This window comes from Corythoichthys intestinalis, chromosome 7, assembly GCF_030265065.1.
Source record: "Corythoichthys intestinalis isolate RoL2023-P3 chromosome 7, ASM3026506v1, whole genome shotgun sequence".
Classification (NCBI taxonomy): Eukaryota; Metazoa; Chordata; class Actinopteri; order Syngnathiformes; family Syngnathidae; genus Corythoichthys; species Corythoichthys intestinalis.
The window spans coordinates 6197586-6219536 of NC_080401.1; the positions used below are offsets into that span (position 1 = coordinate 6197586).

General features: G+C 39.4%; 1 protein-coding gene across 1 annotated transcript in view; it reads right to left on the minus strand.

The window, feature by feature from the left end:
- phactr1 (phosphatase and actin regulator 1) overlaps positions 1-21951 on the minus strand; it is a 60813-nt gene that overhangs the window by 3281 nt on the left and 35581 nt on the right. Inside the window, exons 7-12 of the mRNA XM_057841231.1 lie at positions 19963-20156; positions 13380-13536; positions 12150-12205; positions 12006-12067; positions 6607-6747; positions 6363-6439 (exon numbers count right to left, since the gene is read on the minus strand). Coding sequence (XP_057697214.1) covers positions 6363-6439; positions 6607-6747; positions 12006-12067; positions 12150-12205; positions 13380-13536; positions 19963-20156 — 687 coding nt within the window. The remainder of the gene's footprint in view (positions 1-6362; positions 6440-6606; positions 6748-12005; positions 12068-12149; positions 12206-13379; positions 13537-19962; positions 20157-21951) is intronic.

Sequence of the window (21951 nt, forward strand, 5' to 3'; positions counted from 1 at the left end):
TGTTTTCATATTTTGCGATACAGTACAGTTACTGCCATTCTTTGCAGCTTGCGTTGAACACTGACAGAGCTAGCCAAATCTCCCGTGAAAAAATAGCTCCCGTTAAATTGGCGTCAAGCTTGTGTATTTAGCGGTAACATAAATGAAGAAACACACTGTTGAGTCAAATTAAGCAGCATGCTCTCGGATGGAGGGGGGCGCCTCGCATCGCTTCCGTCGTTCGCCCGAGACGCGTTATTTTCGGCTGGGACTTGAGCTGACGGCCGGTGTCAGCACAACACCGGCCCGACGAGTGGTGGGAATGACTCTTGCTTCTTAAAGCTTTTCAGAAATACAGGGATCTCTCGTTTTTCGCGGTTATTGGGGACCATAACCCGCCGCAATAAGTGAAAACCGCAAAGTAGCGACCCCCCCCCCCCCCCCCCCCCCCATTTTTTTGTGCGTGCTCAATGTATTTATTCAGATTTTACATTGGAAAAAAGATACATATATATAAGACATGTTTTTCCACTTTTTTCACCAAAGTATCATTTATAAATGGTTTTCAAGCACTTCAAAATGTAAGAATTATGATAAGTTTTAAACATGTTACTGCCCCACCAAATTATTTTTAAACAAGAATAAAATAGTTAGAAAATGCTTGGCTTTATTAAATGCTTCATAGTGAGCCTACTCAAACCCTCTCAGGCTTTGTTAAACGGTGATTGACACTTGTGCAAAATTTTCTTTTTATATATATTTTTTTGTTTGAAGCAATTTATTTGATTGAATAATAAAGACACAAATGTCCTAGCCAAAATGTGGCCCAAACGCAAAACATCACTTCAAAGGAAAAATTTGTTTCAATCAAGAAAAATAGTTTTCAAATGCTTTTTTTGTCTCAAATTTATTTTTGCAATCAAAAACCATTTTTTTATTGAAGTGACGTTTTTGGGATTAAAAGTATATACTGTATTTTGATTGAAGCAACTTTGTTTTTGATAGAAGTAACATTGTTTTTTGATTGAATAATAAAAACACAACTCTACCTCCATCGTTATTGAGAGAGAAAGAAATTAAGAAAGCTTTAAAACTAAAAGCCACCGGGGAGTCTTTTTTTTTTTTTTTTTTAAATATTTATATTTCATTACATAGACATGCCTCGTAGGCAGTGTTGTTAATCTTACTGAAAAAAAGTAATTAATTATAGTTACAAATTACTTCTCCCAAAAAGTAATTGCGTTAGTAACTCAATTACCTGAATGTAAGAGTAATTAGTTACTTGGCAAAGTAATTGGTGATAATTACTTTTTTTTTTTTTTCCCCTCAAAAAAAAACAAAAAAAACATTGGCCACACTATGTGAAGTTTTTTGTGAAGGTTTTTGGTACAATTGGCCCGAGCCCAATTCTTTACCCTAATTTACCCTTTACCCTGAATCAACTGTTAAAAGTTGTTAAAATTGCTCCCATCATTGCATTTGTTCCCTTCTCTCTACTTTCGACATATGAAAGTTTTAAAACTGTTTCATCATTTAAAGATAGATTCAAGTCAAGATTTTGCCGATTTAGAAGTATTTTAGATAAAAAATTACTTAGGTTTGCTAGGAAGGTTCTCTACAACAGAGCCGTCCTAAAAAGTCTACTGCTTTAAGATGGCGGCTGTCTACTAACGCATTTAGTGCCATGCAGTGTTGTTAATTTTACTTTAAAAAAGTAATTAATTACAGTTACAAATTACTTCTCCCAAAAAAGTAATTGCGTTAGTAACTCAGTTACCTGAATGTAAGAGTAATTAGTTACTTGGCAAAGTAACTAGTGATTTTTTTTTTTTCCCTAAAAAAAAAAACAAAACAAAAAAAACAACACAGGTCACACAATGTGAAGCTTAAAGGGTTTGGGGGACAATTGGCCCTAGCCCAATTCTTTACCCTCCACTTAACTAGACACAAGGGTATTGCGATAACTAGCTAGTAACCTTTGCTATGTGTGGAAGTCATTTAAAGTTGTGAATCAATCGTTAAAGTTGTTAAAATTTCTCCCGTTATTGCATTAGTTCCCTTCTGTCTACTTTAAACATGTGTAAGTTTTAAAATTGTTTCATCATTTAAAGATAGATTTAAGTTAAGATTTTGCCGATTTAGGAGCATTTTAGATTTTAAAAAATTACTTAGGTTCGCTAGGAAGGATCTCTACATCAGGGCCTTCCTGAGAGGTCTACTGTTTTAAGATGGCGGCTGTTTACAAACGCATGTAGTCCTTAAAACATGTTGGCAATGCAGCAGTGTCTGCCATTTGCATCTAGTTCTATAATATGATATCTACCGTGTCATGTGGGTGTAGTTTGTCGGCTATGGCTGCAGTCAGGTATTATTGGAGCCACCTAGCATCGCGGTTGCAACGGCGTCTTCCCCACTCCTGCTCTGCTCTCGTCCCCGTCAGTCCGTTTCTCTCAGACTTTTTTTTATTCAACCAACTTAGTAACGCATAGTAACGCACGCCTTTCCCGCCTCAGTAACGGTAACGGCGTTGCCAAGATGAGAAAAGTAATTAATTAGATTACTCATTACTGAAAAAAATAACGCCGTTAGTAACGCCGTTATATTGTAACGCCGTTATTAACAACACTGCTCGTAGGGAAAGGAGATTGATGGATAAAAAAAGGAGTTGGATGAGGCTGCTAAAGGCAGTGGATACCTCATCAGCTGGGTGAATAGCAGACCTGGTAAGAACAAGTTTGCAAGGATAGTCGGGTATTAAATACAATTGTAAATAATAATAATAATAATGCATCGCACTTTACATTTGAAAAAAATACAATTACAATGTTATTTTTCTATATTAATCATTAGGTGCTAGAGTTGTTAAGTATGGGTAATAATGAAATAATAGTTTTGAGAATACTGTGCTGTTGGTGGCTCAGTGACCATCTGATGTGGTTTGTTCTCAGATGAATAAGTTGAGGAAGGAAGTTTTGATGCAGAGGTTGAAGGAAGAAAAGAGGCAGACTGACTGAGTCACAGCCAGAAAGTGTTGATGACAGTTTTGATTTCTATTCACTGTTGCCTCCTCCCAATTAAAGTATGTCACAGTCACAGCCAATTATTATCTAAAGCTGGTTAAAATTGAAGTTATGTTGTTTTAAGGTGCATTAAATACTTGTTCATGTGCCCCTTTTGATCTACGAGCACCCGCCCCTCCACCGGTCTCTGCACGGCCCTACTGAAACACAGTGTGGGTCGACAGAGCTCAATATTTTGTTGGGGTGTACAGTGTACTGGAACATATTTCCTCCGCACCCTTCTCACCTTTTTAACCCCTGACCCATTTTCATGCCTGGTACAGTCGTCCTGTCTCCTTTGTGGAAAAGCAGCCCCAAAGCAAGAGGTTTCCACCCAAATACTTCACAGTGGGGATCATGTTGGGATTGTACTCTTCCTTCTTTTTCCTCCACACACAATGAGTAAAGTTTGCACCAAAAAGTTCTAATTTGGTCTCATCTTAATACAGGACCTTCTCCCATGACCCCACTGCATCATTCAGATGGTCCCTGGAAAACTTCAGACGGGCCTTCGCGTGTACTGGCTTCAACAGGGGAACCTTATGAGCAATGCATGATTTGAAACCATTGCACCGTAGTGTTCTACTGACAGTAGCCTTTGAAACTGTGCATCCAGCTCTCTTCAGCTCCGGCTCCTGCCGTGTAGTTCTAGGCTGAGTCCATAGGCGGAGTTTGACTTTTGTGGCAGGGGGGCAAAACATCTTGATGACCCCGAAACGCGGTGTCAGCAATAAAATTAACTGAGAAGATAAATGCTCAGTAGGTAGCTTAGCCCATGCTCGTGAATACAGGCATCCCAGCTCTGTGTGTGTGTGTGTGTGTGTGTGTGTGTGTGTGTGTGTGTGTGTGTGTGTGTGTGTGTGTGTGTGTGTGTGTGTGAGAGTGTGAGAGTTTGAAAATGGCAGTTAGTGAAACAGGAGACTTCATCCTTTATGACTGAATATTCCAGCCAGGAATATTTATAATCATACATTGAAAATGAGTGTTTTTTTGTTTCTCATCATTTGTTAGGAGAATTCTAAATCAGAATCCTTAGTACAGTGATGCTTTTGGCCAAGGACGTTGTCCATTGAATATGGTACGTCTGGTTGTGGCTCTGTTGTACAAGTAGCGTCTTTAGGGGGACAAACTGAAACTCCGCTCACCATTTTGGCAGTGCTCTCTCGCATTTCATGGTCCACATCTTCAATCCTTGGTTCTCGCTCAGTAGTTGTTGTCACTTTTGAAGGCTTAGGTTTGAAAAAAAATTACATATATGGCGGAAAACACATACTGAAAAAGCAGTTTCTGCTCTTGCACTCCTCTTTAAAAGAAACTGCTGTATTTTAAGCCAAAACAACTGTTGTGTTTGATAGAACTATATGTCTATATGCTGCCATAGCAGATTCATGGCGTCTTAAGCCCTCAAACTATTTTTAATTTCTCCCGTTTTACCCTGGAAACCCCCGTTTACAGACGTCGCACAACCGCTTTTGTTTCAACCAGCCATAAAACGAAGGTAATTATATTTCTTATTCAAAATGTCTGTCATTTTTAGCTTAGAATCATTAATTGAGGTCTAATATTTCATTTAAAAAGAAAAAACGACTTTAAAACATTATTCACTCGCATAACTTTTAAACAAATATCTCAATGAAAAAAATTGTGTCTGTAAAAAAAATCACGGATATCTACCTCATAACTATCGCTTAATCGTATTTTTTTTTTTAACTGTCGCATTTACTCCGATATGTTAGGTGATAAATAATCGATCCAAACAAAGAAAAATTGCAAATAAAAAACGTTTTTTTAGGGTAAATATATGAAAAAGAAAATCTTCACCACTCCTTGATGTCTGCGATTGCAGCATTTCGACTCTTGTAATATTACCAATTTTCACCAATAAAATCCCCCAAAAATCCAGCTGTGGCCATTCACAGCTGTGTCTTGACAGTCAGTGATACACGCTACATGAAGTTTTTGGATCGAAACAAGGTAGGTACGCGATAATATCTCGTAAAAGTCATGGCATCTGTAATTCTGCTCTCACGTGCTCCCACCTCCAGATAGGGTTTTGCAGTTATTTTATTTTATTTTTTTAAATGCCCTACTGTTCAAAATTTTTCTTCCTCCAGAAAATTTAGATTTTAAGCTTTCCAATGATGTATCACACATGCATATCGGACAATTTTGAAATTTGGCCAAATTGAGGGTCTGAGAGCGGAACTTATTTTCCGCCATATCCATCTTGTTTCTTTTATCCTGAGGCTGTTTTGGCTAAGCAAAGCATATGACCGTCACTAAGGTGCTAGTCACATGATCTGTTCGCAAATTAATTTTGACCCATTATAAAAATATTTTTTGGTTCATTTAATTCATTTTTGTTTGTTTTATTGCTTTACAACTTTTAAAGACAACATTTTACCAGCAAAGTCCATTTTAAATTTATATTCAGTGTAATGGAAAGTCAATTACATGCAATTACATTTTCGGCCATCATGGGGGGTGGGGCTATACCCCCCCCCCCCCCCCCCCGTCTCCCCTTAATCTCCGCGTATGGCAGAGCCCTCACTTTTCTCATCATGAGTGATGCCCCATGAGGAGAGATTTCACATGGAGCCCCAGTCCGAGGTAGATTATCAGTCATTTTTAGCCTTTGCTATTTTCTAACAATTGCTGCAACTGTTGATTCATTGTCACCAAGCTGCTTTCCAGTTGTCCCATAGCCTTTTCCGACTTTGTGGAGCGCAACAATTTTTTTCTCTCAGGTCTTTCAAAAGCTCTCTGGTCTTGCCCATGGTAGCATTTGGATTTTGACTGACTGCGGAGTGCACAGGTGACAATATGAGCTCAAACGGGTGGTGGGTGGGTGGTTACTCATGGGGTAAAGGTGGACTTTTTTTTATGTAGACTGACAACTCTTTTGAGTGTCATAATTATTGCTGATTCTCAGGGGTACAAATACTTATGAACCCCAGTAAATTATAAATATATATATATATTTTTTTTTTAAATCATACAACGTGAGTTCTGGATTTTTTTTTTTTTTTTAGATTATGTCTCTAAGTGTAAATGCATCTATGATTGAAATTTCATACCTCTACCTATTTTATAGTTGGGTGAACTTGCAAAATTACAAAGGGTGCAAATACTTCTGCTCCTCACTGTATGTAGAAATCGCGTGTGAATACCGTAATTACTGAATGAAAAAATATGGAAATATTTTACAACCCTCATGTTAACTCAATCCACTTTGGTAGAGGATTGTGCTCTTATATCCCTGTTGTATTTTTTTAATTTAATTTTATTTTATTTTTTGTGAGATGTTTTTGTTTTGTTTTTTACCTGGTCAAATGTCGACTCGACTCGTGCACATCCATTTCTGTGCTTTTAAACTCATTCAGCTCTTTCCTTATGGCAGCCTGAATGACATACAAGACAAACAGATGAATCAACTGTAGTTATTCAGCAAATAATTCAGCCAGTCAAGATTGTTTTAGGCGGCTCTTGAAATGTTTGGAATACATTGTGGGGAAAAAAAACACTTAACATCAACACTGAATTGGACTCGTTTAAATTATTCAGGTACCTTGTCAGCAGCTGTTAGTCTCGTCCATGGCTTATCTGCTCTCCTGTCATAGTCCTGAGCTTCGGCAACCTCCACATAGTCACTAAAGCGAATGAGGATCTTTGCTTCTCTCAGCTCTTCTACTGTTGGCCTCTGACTGAGCTACAGAAGGGAGGAAGGGCCAAATGTTAACCACAAACGTAAACTCGACTGGACACATTTTTGAGCTAAAGGGAAAGACAACACCTTTATTACGTGCATCGCAGTGGAAAGACAGGGTTCTTGCACCCTTTTAAAAGTCAAATTGAATGCTTTATAAGACTAAAACATGTCGCAACAATTTCTGTTGAAGAAAAAAAATCTAAACAATTTTCTGTTTTTCTCCTCTCATGTGCGATTTGACGGCTTCGACCCCTAGTTTTCCTCCCTTTTTGCAGACTTTGCTCTAGGGATGGGAACCTCTGGGTACCTCGCGATACGTTACGATTTGCTAAGCAAGGCTCGCGATAACGACGATCTCACAATATGGCGATAAATCAATTATCGATACACAGGTCAGAAAATCATTCTTAAATATTCTACAAAATGTCTATTAAGCAAAAACAACAAGCTGTGAATTGGAACAAGTTTAACACTAGTAACGGTCCAATGCATTTGAATTAAGTGGGTGGGAGCGAATGAACATTAGTTCCCTCCCACTTCAAACAGATTGGACGTCTATGGTCGTCAGTGGCAGCCAATGCCAGGCAAGGAGTTAATTTTGGGATCATTTCCTTTTCCTGTTGCGGCACTTATGGGTCACTTCCTGTTGATTTGGAGGCATTTCTGGGTCACTACCTGTTTATTTTTCCTCCGTGAAGTTGGCCTCCTATCAGATGCAAATTTATCTAAAAATGATGTCAGTTGTTTGTGCTATGTTTGTGCTGTAAAAAGTTTTGTTTGTGCTGCTATCGTTTTTAAGATATTTTCAATTCTTTTATAGGTCAATCTGAGGTCAACCGGTCCCCCACTTTGATTAAAAATGGCTAAAAATGGTATCAATCGTTTATGCTGCTATCGTTTTCGAGATATTAATTTCAAGTGATGATGTCAATCGCAGCCCCTCCGTCATGGCTGACATTTTTTTTTTTTTTTTTACTGCACAAACGTAGCATAAACAAATGGTACCATTTCTGGTCCCTTTTGCAATAAAATTTCAGTCGAAATTAATATGTCAAAAACAATAGCAGCAGAAACAAAAAAAATTACAGCACAAACAAAGCATAAACAATTGACATCATTTTTAGCAATTTTTAATCAAAATTGGGCGCTGGTTGACCTCAAAATGGCTGCTGGACATACTGTAGATGTTTTTCAATGCCTGTACAAGTTTAGCTAGTCCAATGTGAGTATCCCAGATTGTCCGTCCATTCTCGTAACATCATTAACTCTTTATTGCCAAATGTATCACATTTAATACACCTAAAATTTCATGATTTTGAGACTAATTCAGAATTTAGACATTTCTTTTTGGAAAAAAAAAATGAACTCCACACATGCATCTGCAGGTTCCATGAGAAAAAAAAAACAGGATTTAGCAAGGGTCATAGATATTAAAGCGCTTATTACTACAAATTTGAAAAAAAGGTTTCTTTAGGACCTTATTTTTCAAATTTTGGGATTCTCTGATAATTGCTTCATGTTTCAGGTATTTAAGGGTTAATACCCATTATCACATGCACCTGTGCTCGCGTCTATTAGTGAGTATGCGCTTGGGTATAACTGAAGTCTCAAAATGGCTCCGCTTGTTCGTGTTGTCATTTTTTTGTGTGCTTAAGCATGATTTTCCCCCATGATCAGAAGTCTAAGAAATTCCCATTTGCATACTTAAACACTTTGAGCAGCCATCGTTCACATAAATATGAAAGTCATTCAACAGTAAAATCAATGGAATTTTGAGTTGATTCCGATTTTATGGAAAACCGCCAAGAATACCTCGGACTTAAAGACTTGTAGGCTCTAATAAGCCACAATCGTTCTCTTTTACTAAATGTTATTATTAGAAACACATAAAATATTGCTATTGATTTAAAAATCTAGAATATTTAGTACATGTTTTGACCTACGGAGGGCGCCATGTTTTATGGACGCTCATAGTGATGACGTAGATTTTCACGGTCATTCGACGAATGCTACCGGGTTACAGCAATTCGTTTTACGCGGCGAGATGTCCAACGCATGCGCTCATCGGCTAAAAGCGGCAAGTACTTACTATTTGTAATTTTATTGAGTCTTTTATTACATTTTCATTGTCTCAAAATACTTTTTGCATGTGTTCTGTTGTGGTAGCTTTAAAGCAGATTGTTGACCTGTTGACCACATTAGTCACGTAGCATATTTAAACTACCCTTATTTGATATTACTACGTTTAAGTATTTTCTGAAGGCATCTTTATTATGTTCTGTCAGTATGCATCTAAACAAAACAAGCTAAAAGTGCACGGTAGTACTTTGGGTGTCAAATACGCTTCATGTAGGACGTTTCACCGGTGTAGCACATTTTGGCACTACACTGACACTTTTTTTTTGCTCCTACTCTTATCACGTCTCATCCCGTCTTTCCTGTTCATTTTGCTTTTGCTGCTCGTTTTGTGAAATATCGACATTGCTGTCATGCTCATTAATGTTCCTCTCGGGTTCAAATTGGAAGGGTTCAACAGATGACATGTTTAGGTCGCTAAAGTCATACTCTGGAAGCTCGGCAGCGTAACCATGTGACGTCACCATCCTACGACGTCAAAACGAAAACATCAAGAGGGGTTTCAATATTAAATTATTTTAACTCATAACAACGTTTATCTTTTAAGAACTATATAAGTCTACCGCTTCTGTCATCCAACTCCCCATATTCACAAAATTCTGTGGTATTCTCGTGTCTCAGAATGTGGAACCAATTCAGGGGCTACTTTGGTCAAGCCCTTCCTTTCGGGCTCCAATTTTGTCTAGTCATGCCTTCCCCCGCTCTCTATTGGATAAAACATTCACTAAATGTTCTAGGCTGGGCATAGAAACACTTGAGGATTTATATCTGGATTCAACCTTTGCCTCCTTTCAACAGCTAGCTGAAAAGTATTCATTGCCTAACTGCCATTTTTTTCAGATATCTTCACATTCGCAGTTATGTCCACTCACTTTACCCAAGCATCCCAACACTCCCTGCCGCCTCTGCTTTGGACACCTTTTTAACACCTTTGCCCTCTTTAAAGGGTGCAATAACTACAGTCTATTCTAACATTTACAAAATCAGCTCAGACTCCACCTTAAACACCCTGAAGGCGGTTTGGGAGTCAAGTTTGGGAATGAATATATCTGAAGAGGTCTGGAGAGAAGTTTTACGTAGGACAAACAAATCTTCAATTTGTGCAAAATACAGTTTTACTCAGTGTAGAATTCTACACCTGGCGCATTATACCAAAACTTGGCTGGCCAAATTATTTGATACAGTTTCCTCTACTTGTGATCGATGTAAGCAGGCTCCAGCCGATTATGTTCACATGTTCTGGTCATGCACTTCATTAACTTCATACTGGTCCGACTGTTCTATCAAAGATCACAGAGGTAGACATTGTCGCAAATGCCTTGACTGCTTTGTTTGGTGTAGCTCCATCTGTACGTTGCCTACCTCCTCTGAAGAGGGACTTCTCAACCTTGTTGGCTAGGAGGCTAATTCTTTTGTGATGGAAATCATCAGTCCCGCCTACGCAAGGCTATTGGATCAAGGAGATGCTGTATTTTCTCAAATTGGAGAAAACCAGACTGACACTCTGTGGATCATTTGAGTCCTTTGAGAAAACTTGGAACCCCTTTTTACCATTTGTTAGAAGCACAGATTGTCATCTTAATGTGGATTCTTGAACTATGCCTGGGAAACGTTATAATACCACAATATCACAAAAGCGAGTACACCCCTCGCATTTCTGCAGATATTTAGGTATATTTTTTCATGGGACAACACTGACAAAATGACACTTTGACACAATGAAAAGTAGTCTGTGTGCAGCTTATATAATAGAGTTCATTTATTTTCCCCTCAAAATAACAATATATAGCCATTAATATCTAAACCCCTGGCAACAAAAGTGAGTACACCCCTTTGAAAAAACGTACATCCCTAAATGTCCGAATTGAGTACTGCTTGTCATTTTCCCTCCAAAATGTCATGTAACCTGTGCTGTCAGCATTGCTGCAAAGATTGAAGAGGTGGGGGGTCAGCCTCTTAGTGCTCAGACCATACGCCGCACTCTACATCAAATTGGTGTGCATGGCTGTCACCCCAGGAAGAAGCCTTTTCTGAAGACGGTCCACAAGAAAGCCCGCCCGTCTCATCAGACCATAGGACATGGTTCCAGTAGTCCATGTGCTTTGTTGACATGTCTTCATCAAACTGTTTGCGGGCTTTCTTGTGTACCGTCTTCAGAAGAGGCTTCCTCCTGGGGTGACAGCCATGCACACCAATTTGATGTAGAGTATTGCGTATGGTCTGAGCACTAATAGGCTGTCCCCCCATCTTGTCAGTCTCTGCAGCAATGCTGACAGCACTCCTGTAACGACTCACATGACATTTTGGAGGGAAAATGACAAGCAGTACTCAATTTGGACATTTAGGGATGTACATAGTTTCCATGCAGTGTACTCACTTTTGTTGCCAGGGGATGAGATATTAATGGCTATATTTTGAGTTATTTTGAGGGGAAAATAAATGAACTCTATTATATAAGCTGCACACAGACTACTTTTCATTGTGTCAAAGAGTCATTTTGTCAGTGTTGTCGCATGAAAAAATATACCTAAATATCTGCAGAAATGCGAGGGGTGTACTCACTTTTGTGATACACTGTACATACGTATGTGCACATATTTGTTTCTGATCGGTGTTCTTAAAGGGGAACGATAATAATATATGGCTATGTGCCGTGGGAATTGGGGGTGAGGGTGGATTGGTTCTTCAATAGTTTTTTTTTGGGGGGGGGGGGTTGTTTTGTTTAGTTTGGGGGAAAAAAAGGATAAAAAAAAATTTCTTTCCTATTTTTAATCCAAGGTATGGACTCTTAATAGTTTGAAAGTTAGATATTCAAACAAGGACTTTCTGTTCTGTGTTGTTGTTATTGGCTAATGGAAAAATAAATAAATAAATAAAATAACTACAAGTCTTTCTATCCATGGATCCCTTTAAATCAAACAAAGCACATGGTCCTCATTTTGTTTATCTCAATAATTTTCTGGGAATAATAAAACATAACTGACTCGAGTGGAAAGTAAGCCCAAGTGGTCATTTTGTAAATCGCTGCTTCATAAAGTACATGCTGCCATAGTGGTAATATAGTGGTGGTACACCATGGTATCCATCTTAACATTTCATTTGAATGTAGTCATCCATCTTACTTTTTTGGATAAATGTCTCTTGATCTCCCTCTTCTCCTCCTGCTCCTCAAGATCGTTTCGAGCTGAAAGAGACAAGAAATACACTGATCTCAAAAGATTTTTTTGGGTGATGGCGTTTTATTTTTAGCATGAGAAGGAACATACGTTTAAGGATATTCCTCTGTTCCAGTTCCTCAGCAGTTGGCCGCTGACTCAACCGTCTAGGAGAGAAAGATATGATTTAGGCATTCATATACCAAGAGGAAAAACATCATGTTTTCATGGTCAGTAATACAGTTTTCCAATATTGACCTCATTGAATGCATCAAGGTTCACAATTCGGAAATTGAAATTGGTTATGAAGAGAATAGTTATTAGTTACCTTTTTCGCACACACCATATAACTGTTTGCATCACTCTAACACACTTAATATAATAAATAAGGGAATAGTATCGTTTCTCATATTTACTGTAGGACTGTTTGTATTACTCTAACACACCTAATATAAAATAAATAGCACTTAAACAATAGTTTAATGAAAAGAAGCAGAATAGAGGGCATAAAAGATACACAACGCCATCTTATCACAGAGGCCCAACATGTGCGTCACAAGCAAGATTGACGCACCAACTCTTGCAATCAGTTCTCCCGGGCACTCCAGGACAAAGAGCAGGGCGTTCTTTCCTAAAACGAGTAGCATCAGAGAACGCCCGATATCCAACCGATAACAACTGACAAGACTCCAAGAGCCCCCCTTGACGCTGAAGGGCAGAATCCACATCCTTGTTGCCCGGACAACAGTAACTCCCAAATCCTCCTGTCCAATCAACAAAAGACAATAATCCCTCACACACCCTTCTTCCTGCCCACGGCCCGCCCCACGAAAGCTTTCAAAAGACTGAACATTTAGATAACAATTGTCTCTTCTCGGGAACATTCCGATGTATCCGTTGTTTTGCCGACCCTGGATCCAGCATTGTCTCTCCGTCGTCTGTTTTTGCCTTGTTTTTGACCAGCGTCGACGAAAAAAATTGTCAACCTGAGAGCCTTCTTTGAAGCGTTCAAAATGGAGTCAGTACAAAGGGTTAACACCGGAGTGAACGTGTGGGATTTTGGCCCCTCCCGGCCGACTTGCGGGAGCGGTGCCAGCGGAACACCATTTGGTTCGGCTGTTGCCGTTTCCGCGGCTTGGCCCGAGGGGGCGAATTCCTTCAAATACAAAAAAATAAAACTGCAATATGTAAACTATTGCATATGAAATACGCTACGATACAGTACATTGTTCCATACTTCTTAAAATGTCATGATTTATATTTCTTCTAATCACCATAGTCGTAAAACAAAGCATTTTACAGCTGGTGTAATGACAGTTGCTGCTTGGGACTTATCCCCACCGTGTGAGTTTGGTTGCTGTTTGCTGTCGGGATTCGAGTCGCTCCTGGTCCGACTGCAGTGGTAGAATGTTCTTCTCCTCCAGCTCCCTCTTTGACGGACGGTTACTGATTTTAATGGCAAGAGAGTCCTTTCGTAACACCTTCAGGGCCAGTGTGCCTATAGTGAAAAAATAATCAACATTCATATTCTGTATTCAATGCTTACCAATCACAAAGAATCTTAAGCCTGAAGTGGATCAGTTTTCTTCAAGACAATACCAGAATTGTCAGGTCATCTGTGAAACAAAGATCATCTCATAGATGATCCTCTAAGTCAGTGTTTTTCAACCAATGTGCCGCGGAACACTAGTGTGCCGTGAGAGATTATCCAATATCCTTTTTTTTTTATTTTTTATTTTTTTTAATGTCATCGGGCGGAGTTGCAGTAGGATGGAAAGAGTAGGTAGAAAGTTCTCGGTCATATGCAGATGAGCAAGGTATCGCTCAAGTCGTGTTGAAGAATTGCTCGGATTTCTAGCCATCAGCCATCTTGCTGTCCGTGACAATGTGAACCACAGCACGTCCACTGTACATCGTTTGATTAGACTCGTCACGTGTCGGTGTACAGTGGGGCAAATAAGTATTTAGTCAACCACTAATTGTGCAAGTTCTCCCACTTGAAAATATTAGAGAGGCCAGTAATTGTCAACATGGGTAGACCTGATGTGGGGAAAAAAAAACACAATCACATCGTTTGATTTTTAAAGAATTTATTTGCAAATCATGGTGGAAAATAAGTATTTGGTCAATACCAAAAGTTTATCTCAATACTTTGTTATGTACCCTTTGTTGGCAATAACAGAGGCCAAACGTTTTCTGTAACTCTTCACACTGTTGCTGGTATTTTGGCCCATTCCTCCATGCATATCTCCTCTAGAGCAATGATGTTTTGGGGCTGTCGTTGGGCAACACAGACTTTCAACTCCCTCAATGCCCTTGCTGATGGAAGGAGATTTTCACTCAAAATCTCTCGATACATGGCCCCATTCATTCTTTCCTTTACACAGATCAGTCGTCCTGGTCTGTTTTACGAAATGTCAAGGTTCGCAGTGAGTCAGCAACAGGCACACTTTTGCGAAATAGACAATGTTTATTGATTAGAAATTGCAAATAAATGAAGTTTACTGATTACAATCCCACAAAGGCAAGCAAAAAACACAAGCATAACACAGAATAACCACAACGCTAGGTCTAAATTGTCACTTGTCTTCACCTAAGACCAGTGTTGTTAATCTTACTGAAAAAAAGTAATTAATTATAGTTACAAATTACTTCTCCCAAAAAGTAATTGCGTTAGTAACTCAATTACCTGAATGTAAGAGTAATTAGTTACTTGGCAAAGTAATTGGTGATAATTACTTCTTTTTTTTTTTCCCTCAAAAAAAAAAAAAAAAAAAAAAAAAAAAACATTGGCCACACTATGTGAAGGTTTTTGGTACAATTGGCCCGAGCCCAATTCTTTACCCTAATTTACTCTTTACCCTGAATCAACTGTTAAAAGTTGTTAGAATTTCTCCCATTATTGCATTAGTTCCCTTCTCTCTACTTTTGACATATGAAAGTTTTAAAACTGTTTCATCATTTAAAGACAGATTCAAGTCAAGATTTTGCCAATTTAGAAGTATTTTATATAAAAAGTTACTTAGGTTTGCTTGGAAGGTTCTCTACAACAGAGCCATCCTAAAAAGTCTACTGCTTCAAGATGGCGGCTGTCTACTAACTCATTTAGTGCCATGTCTGTCATTTTGCATCTAGTTATATCTATATACAGTACATGTAATATCTACCATGTCTACCATATCTACCATAGCATGCGGGCGTAGTTTGAAGGCTATCGGCAACCATATGTGTTATTGGAGCTACCTAGCATCGCGTTTGTTCGGCGTCACAACTTTCTTGCCTCCTCCACACTCCTGCTCTGCTCTGTCGTCTCGGTGAGTCAGTCTCCCTCAGACTTTTCGACCAATATAGTAACGCATAGTAACGCATGCCTTTCCGTCCTCAGTAACGGTAACGGCGTTGCCAAGATGAGAAAAGTAATTAATTAGATTACCCACTACTGAAAAAAATAACGCCGTTAGTAACGCCGTTATATTGTAACGCCGTTATTAACAACACTGCCTAAGACCCCCACGATGCAGTTAAAACACACACAAGCACAAGCAAAAATGGCGCTAGATATATTTGTTGTCGAAGCTAAAACATCCCCACGCCACAGTTAAAGCACAACGAGTTCCCTGGTAATGAATCAAGCTCTTACCTGTCGACAATGAGCGGAGAGCCACACGCTCCTGGTCTGAGTATCCAAGGAACAACCCCGAGCGATCCACGGCAGACTCTGGCTCTGAGCAGTCTCAGCATCGCCGCACTATTCGCTCCCAGCCCCCACCTCTCTCTAGGTTAGGCTGGGCCGCGAACCCACACGTGAACGACACTCTTGCTAGTGAGGTGGCCTCCTCAACCGCTTTTGTCAACAGTGCTCATTCCTGCCAACAGTGTGCTCATTCCAACATTATGCACTTCTTTCTTTGGGCGAACCTGCGCACCGACAAAGCTCCTGCTTATGAGGCGGCCAGCTTAACCACTCAACCAGATAAGAAGTTTTACAGTCAGTCCAAAAGAATGTGTGCACATAAAAACAGCAATACTCTCAAAAGCAGTTATTGTTATATATATGTGCAGTTATATATGTGGAACCAGTTCGGGTCACAAAAGGTTACAAGAAAGGTCATAAAAGTTGTAGGTGTTTTTCTCCATTCATGGTCCCTTTGCAGAAAAACAGCCCCAAAGCATGATGTTTCCACCCCCATGCTTCACAGTGGGTATGGTGTTCTTCGGATGCAATTCAGTATTCTTTCTACTCCAAACACGAGAACCTGTGTTTCTACCAAAAAGTTCTATTTTGGTTTCATCTGACCATAACACATTCTCCCAGTCCTCTTCTGGATCATCCAAATGCTCTCTAGCGAACCGCAGACGGGCCTGGACGTGTACTGGCTTCAGCGGGGGGACACGTCTGGCATTGCAGGATTTGAGTGCCTGGCGGCGCATTGTGTTATTGATAGCAGCCTTTGTTACTGTGGTCCCAGCTCTCTGTAGGTCATTCACTAGGTGCCTCCGTGTGGTTCTGGGATTTTTGCTCACCGTTCTTGTTATCAATTTGACGCCGCGGGGTGAGATCTTGCATGGAGCCCCAGATCGAGGGAGATTATCAGTGGTATTGTATGTCTTCCTACACCAAGCGTTTTACCTTTTGCAGATTCAGTCTTCCCAGTCTGGTGCAGGTCTACAATTTTGTCTCTGGTGTCCTTCAACAGCTCTTTGGTTTTGGCCATAGTGGAGTTTGGAGTGTGACCAAATACTTATGTTCCACTCTAATTTGGAAATAAATTCTTTAAAAATCAAACAATGTGTTTTTTTTTTTTCACATTATGTCTCTCATGGTTGAGGTTTACCCATGTTGACAATTACAGGCCTCCCTAATCTTTTGAAGTAGGAGAACTTGCACAATTGGTGACTAAATGCTTATTTGCCCCACTGTACATGAAAGTGTCCTTTCCATTTCATCCATATGTGATGACTGTCAATCCTCCCAGTTTTATTCCAACACATTGTCGAGGATAGCAAGGTGGTTGATGGGTAGAAATCCGAGCAGTTCTTTAACGCGACAAGAGCAGCGCCATGGTGCCAAGCCAGTTTAAACGTCATCTCCAAACGAAACACCCGTCGCTTCAAAACAAGTCGATGGACAATTTTGGTCGCCTTTGTGAAAACACAGAGAAACGGCAGTGTGGCAGGGTCATCAATACTACCTGTCTGCAAAGCCATTGTCAGTGAGATGCTCGGCCCTGATGCAGTTATAGACATTGCTAAAGTCCCCGTCTGATAATTCTGAGCTTTTCAAGCTTAAATGCTATAAATCATGACATCAGAGCGAGACCAAGATCTGTTGAAGAACATTCCTGCCAGGATATCGGCTTTGCGTTCATCTAAACAGGCTCACGTTTCACACTGAGTAAGTATACATACAGAGAAATTATTTATGATTAAATATACTGTACAGAAAGTACTTCTGGAACATTTTTAGTTTGTAGTGTGTCGCGAGATTTTTTCCAATATAAAAACGTGCCGCGACTTAAAAAAGGTTGAAAAACACTGCTCTAAGTCTCAAAACATGTTGAAAGATTATATACAGTATGATATCCTCTTGTCCCACTAGTCTAACAACTCACAAGACAACCTCCTTCTACATCAGGAATAGAACTACTGTATGTGCTTCCATCACACTCCGACGATGCATTTAAATGTCTAAAACCCCACCTCATGAAAACGTTAAAAAATCATTTTGCGCTATTTGAGTTTTTCCAATGAACAGTTTTCCATTGGAAAATATTAGTTTTTCGACTTACTGGAAACATAACTTATAACTGCTTTAGCTCTTCTGGGATGGCTTGTCATGTGGCTTTGTGTTTGTAGGCTCTTTTGACCACTCTTTCAGATTCACATTTGTGAGGTCAGACACTCATTTGGTTGGCCAGGGCCTTAATCTTCTGATTTGTTCTAATTTGTCCAGATTGCGTTCAGTTGGGATGAGGTCAAGATTTTGTAATGACCAGTGAGATTAATCTACACTAGTTGTTTCTTAACCTGGGTTTGGCTTATTATTTCCGGGAACAAATCTGATGCGCCTAACTCATTATCGAGTACAATCGCTCATAGATAAAAAACTTTTTTTTTTTTTTAAATGCTAGATGCTAGGTCCGATGGATTTCTTTGACGACATCCTGTCCAGTTTTAACATTACAGTATATCAATATAGAAGATAAGACAGATTGGTGTGTCAAGAGGCACAGGCTAGAACAGGGGTGGCAAACTATTCCACAAAGGGCTGCAATTAGTGCGGGTTTCTGTTCCAACCCATCAAGAGGACGCCTTCTCACCAATCTGGTGTTTTACAAGCGCAATCAGTTGATCGCAGTCAGGTGCTTCTTGTGTCAGTAGAAACCTCAATTGTTAAACTGTCTATGCTGGATCAGTTGGAACAAAGATCAGGACCCACTACGGCTCTTTGAGGACCGATTTGCCCACCCCTAGGCCAAACTGTGGTCGTTAACAGATTATTCATTATTTCTTGCGCAGTCCGGTAGCAAAACTGCCACGGACTGGTACCTGTCCCCGGCCGGGCGGTTGGGATCAATAGCCACGTTTACATGCTGACTTTTATGCATACCGATTCAAATCATTCCGAATGGAAATTTCAGATCAGCTGTTTACATGTCACTTCATCTATTCCGATCCAGCGTTTACATTTGACTGCCTTTATTCCGAAAGGACGTTTGACAACTGCCGTCTGACATGCGCAGATTAATCAAAACAAAGCGTCACGTTGCAAAACATGGAGATCGATCGTCGGAGTGCTGCTGTTTTAACTTTAACCCACTTGTTGTATTTGTGGGGTTGTATCCGCTTCTGCTGTTTTGCTCTTTTGCCTTGTAGTAGCCGGTTTTCCACCGGTTTCTAATCTGGTCAACGCTCCGGTCTATTCCGGCTTCGTGTAACCTCTCGTGAACTTTTTCAAATAGTTCACTGTTCCTCGTTTTACGCCCGTCTAAGCGAGCAATTATATTCAATTCTTTTAAAGTTTGAATTAAATACAATCTTTCCGCCGGACTCCAATTAGGTGCGCTGTGCTTGGAAGCCATGTTGCAAGCGACGTTACTTACGTCACAAAGTGACGTCACCACGTCAGTACGGAGCATGTGCAGAAAGAACGCAACCAGACACCATTCCGCTTCCCTGTTTACATGATATAATTTTACTTCTAATCGGTTTGGGAAAAGGAATATTCCACCCCTGTGAATCGGAATGAAATTCCATTCGGTTTGGGCCTGTTCATTCCGAATGAGGTGTTTATATGGAACACATTTATTCGGTTTGAACAAATATTCCGATTGTAATTGGAATATTTGGCTCCATGTAAACGTGGCAACTGATTCATGTGATTGAGTGACTCCACTTGCCTTGGTTTGCTCAGTGGAAGGTTGACTCGCACTTGGTATGAGAACGTATAACAGACTGATGGGCAGCGTGCACTCAAATTTTGACCACTTTAAAAACATGCTGTCAAAATGAGAACAAAATTGAACGGGAATTCGTATATATAGGTTTTGATTAAAAAAATATATATATACTGTATATATATATATATTTTTTTTTTATAAACTTTATTTTCCAATTCCGAAGGGTTCCGTGAACGCACACGCGAAACTCTTGATCGACATTTTTTTTTATTGCCTAAGGTAAAATGTAACTGTGTTAAATGTCTACATAATATCATATTTAAATCGTTCAAAGGCCCTCGAATAGACTCGAATTATGGCAGACTGTTATATCGGCAAATATTGTAAGTCTAAAGAATCAATATTGTGCCATGAATGGACACCCAGTTCAGAATTTCTATGAAAATCATACTTCTTGTTCATTGAGTTTTTGTATATGAAAGTGAGTAGTTGGGTACTTAACAATTATTATTAAAATCACATACTTGTAAATAATGCCTCGTCATCATCATCATCTTCCTCATCCACTTCTTCATCTTCTAGTTCCTCCTCTTCTTCTTCTTCTCCTTCATAATCATCCCCATACAGAACAGGTAGATCCTCATAATCTGCCTCATTGGGGAGATTCTCCTTGTCGTCACATTCCATCATCAACGTGGGAACCGCACGCATCATAGAACTGTGGGTCGTAGGAAAGACCACAGGTCAGGAAAGGTTGTTTCTGGTTACATTAGTTTGTGAGATAACACAGAATTAAAAATAAATAGCATGTCATACAATTAATTCTCAAAGACAAACAAAAAAGCCTAATATCAGCAAACATCTGCCACGGAGGAATCCAATATGTTTTATAAAAAGTGATGGTCAAAACTTTTAACCAACCAATCACCTCAACCAAGATGTGCATATTAAACTAGCACCTGGAATTTTGAAAAATAAACATGCAGTAGTAGGCCTATATACTGTATGTATAAAAATGTGTGGTTCATGACAATCACCAGTAACGTTGTTAGGCCTGAAGCCACCCCTAAAATATTCTTAAACAACCCAAAATAATTTGCTGTAGTTTTATTTAAAAAATAATTATAATAATAATAATGCTGACATATTCACTATGAAGTTGCCAAAATATTAGTTTAAATCAATAATCATAGAACCTGTCATGATTAACCTAAATATGATCATAAATCTGTCTCAATTTCCCCTCACTTCATAGACTAAGGTAGAGAGCCCCTTCAGTACGTCATTATCCAATCCATTCCGCTTGTTCATATAGAGAACGCCCACATCTCTAAAAATCCCGTCCGCGTTTTCCCTGTGACCTTGCTCGCAGTCGGTACGGCAGCGTGTATGTATGTGTGCGTAACTCTGACAAACACAGAGCGTGAATAGCTGGATGAAGGATAGACATAAGAAGATTTTTCAAGAAAGTGAGCATTTATCACTGCTGGTAGTAACAGTTAGTTAGCTCCAGCAGAAAGTTCCATAAAATTAATAAACTAAATGCTCCCTGTTTACAAATAAAAACCTGGCTTGCACACTACAGACAATACGTGCATGTCTTACCTTTGTTGTTTTGCGTTCCAAAGTTACATCCTAGCTCTAAAACAATGCTGCTACTTAGCTGCTGCTAGACAGTCTGAAATTCATTGTTAAGGTCCAGGTTGTGTATAGAGTTAAGTGTTTTAACCACTATATTTGGGGTGACTTCCTTCTGGAGTGTCAGCTATGTTTCTCACTTTTCGCATAGATGAGTACAGGAGCGGAGCTCATTCCCGTACAGTAGAGGCCCAAAAGTTTGGACACACCTCATTCAATGCAACAAAAATGAAGGTCCGAACCCTGAATGGCAAGAGTGTGCAAAAAAGTAATCACACCAAAGGGGGGGGTCTCTCTCTCTCATATATAGTATATATACAGTATATATAAATCACTTTTGTTAGCTGTTTGTGAAGTTTTGTGCTTGTATGCTACGTTCACTTACATCCTGTGCAACTCTTGGGGGTAAGCCCCCCGTTCTTAAAACCTAGTAACGCCCCTGACAATCACAGTGTTTCACACAGGAAACACTTTGTCCAAGATAATAAATATGTACCATAACTGTTGAAATTAAATGGATTTTGTACTATTACCATTCTTTTGCAGCGCAGATGCAGAGGTGTGTGAAACTACGTAAAAATGAAAGGTAAGCACATGATAGTGTTAGTTTCTTATAACGATTTCACCTTGACACAGAAGTTTTATTTGTCCTTTGGCTGATATGGCAAACCATCGGAGCTGCTCTATGTTGAGGCGTATATGTAGCTTGGTTGTCGCTCATATTTTGGTCTACAAGATAAGGCCATAATATTAATAATAAAATTCTTCGAATAAATGGCTCGCAACTCAGAAAATTCAACACATAAACCAAGAGATGAGTGTCATTTATTGAAATAACCAATGAAGGAATTGTATCTTTTCTCGTATTTACTGTT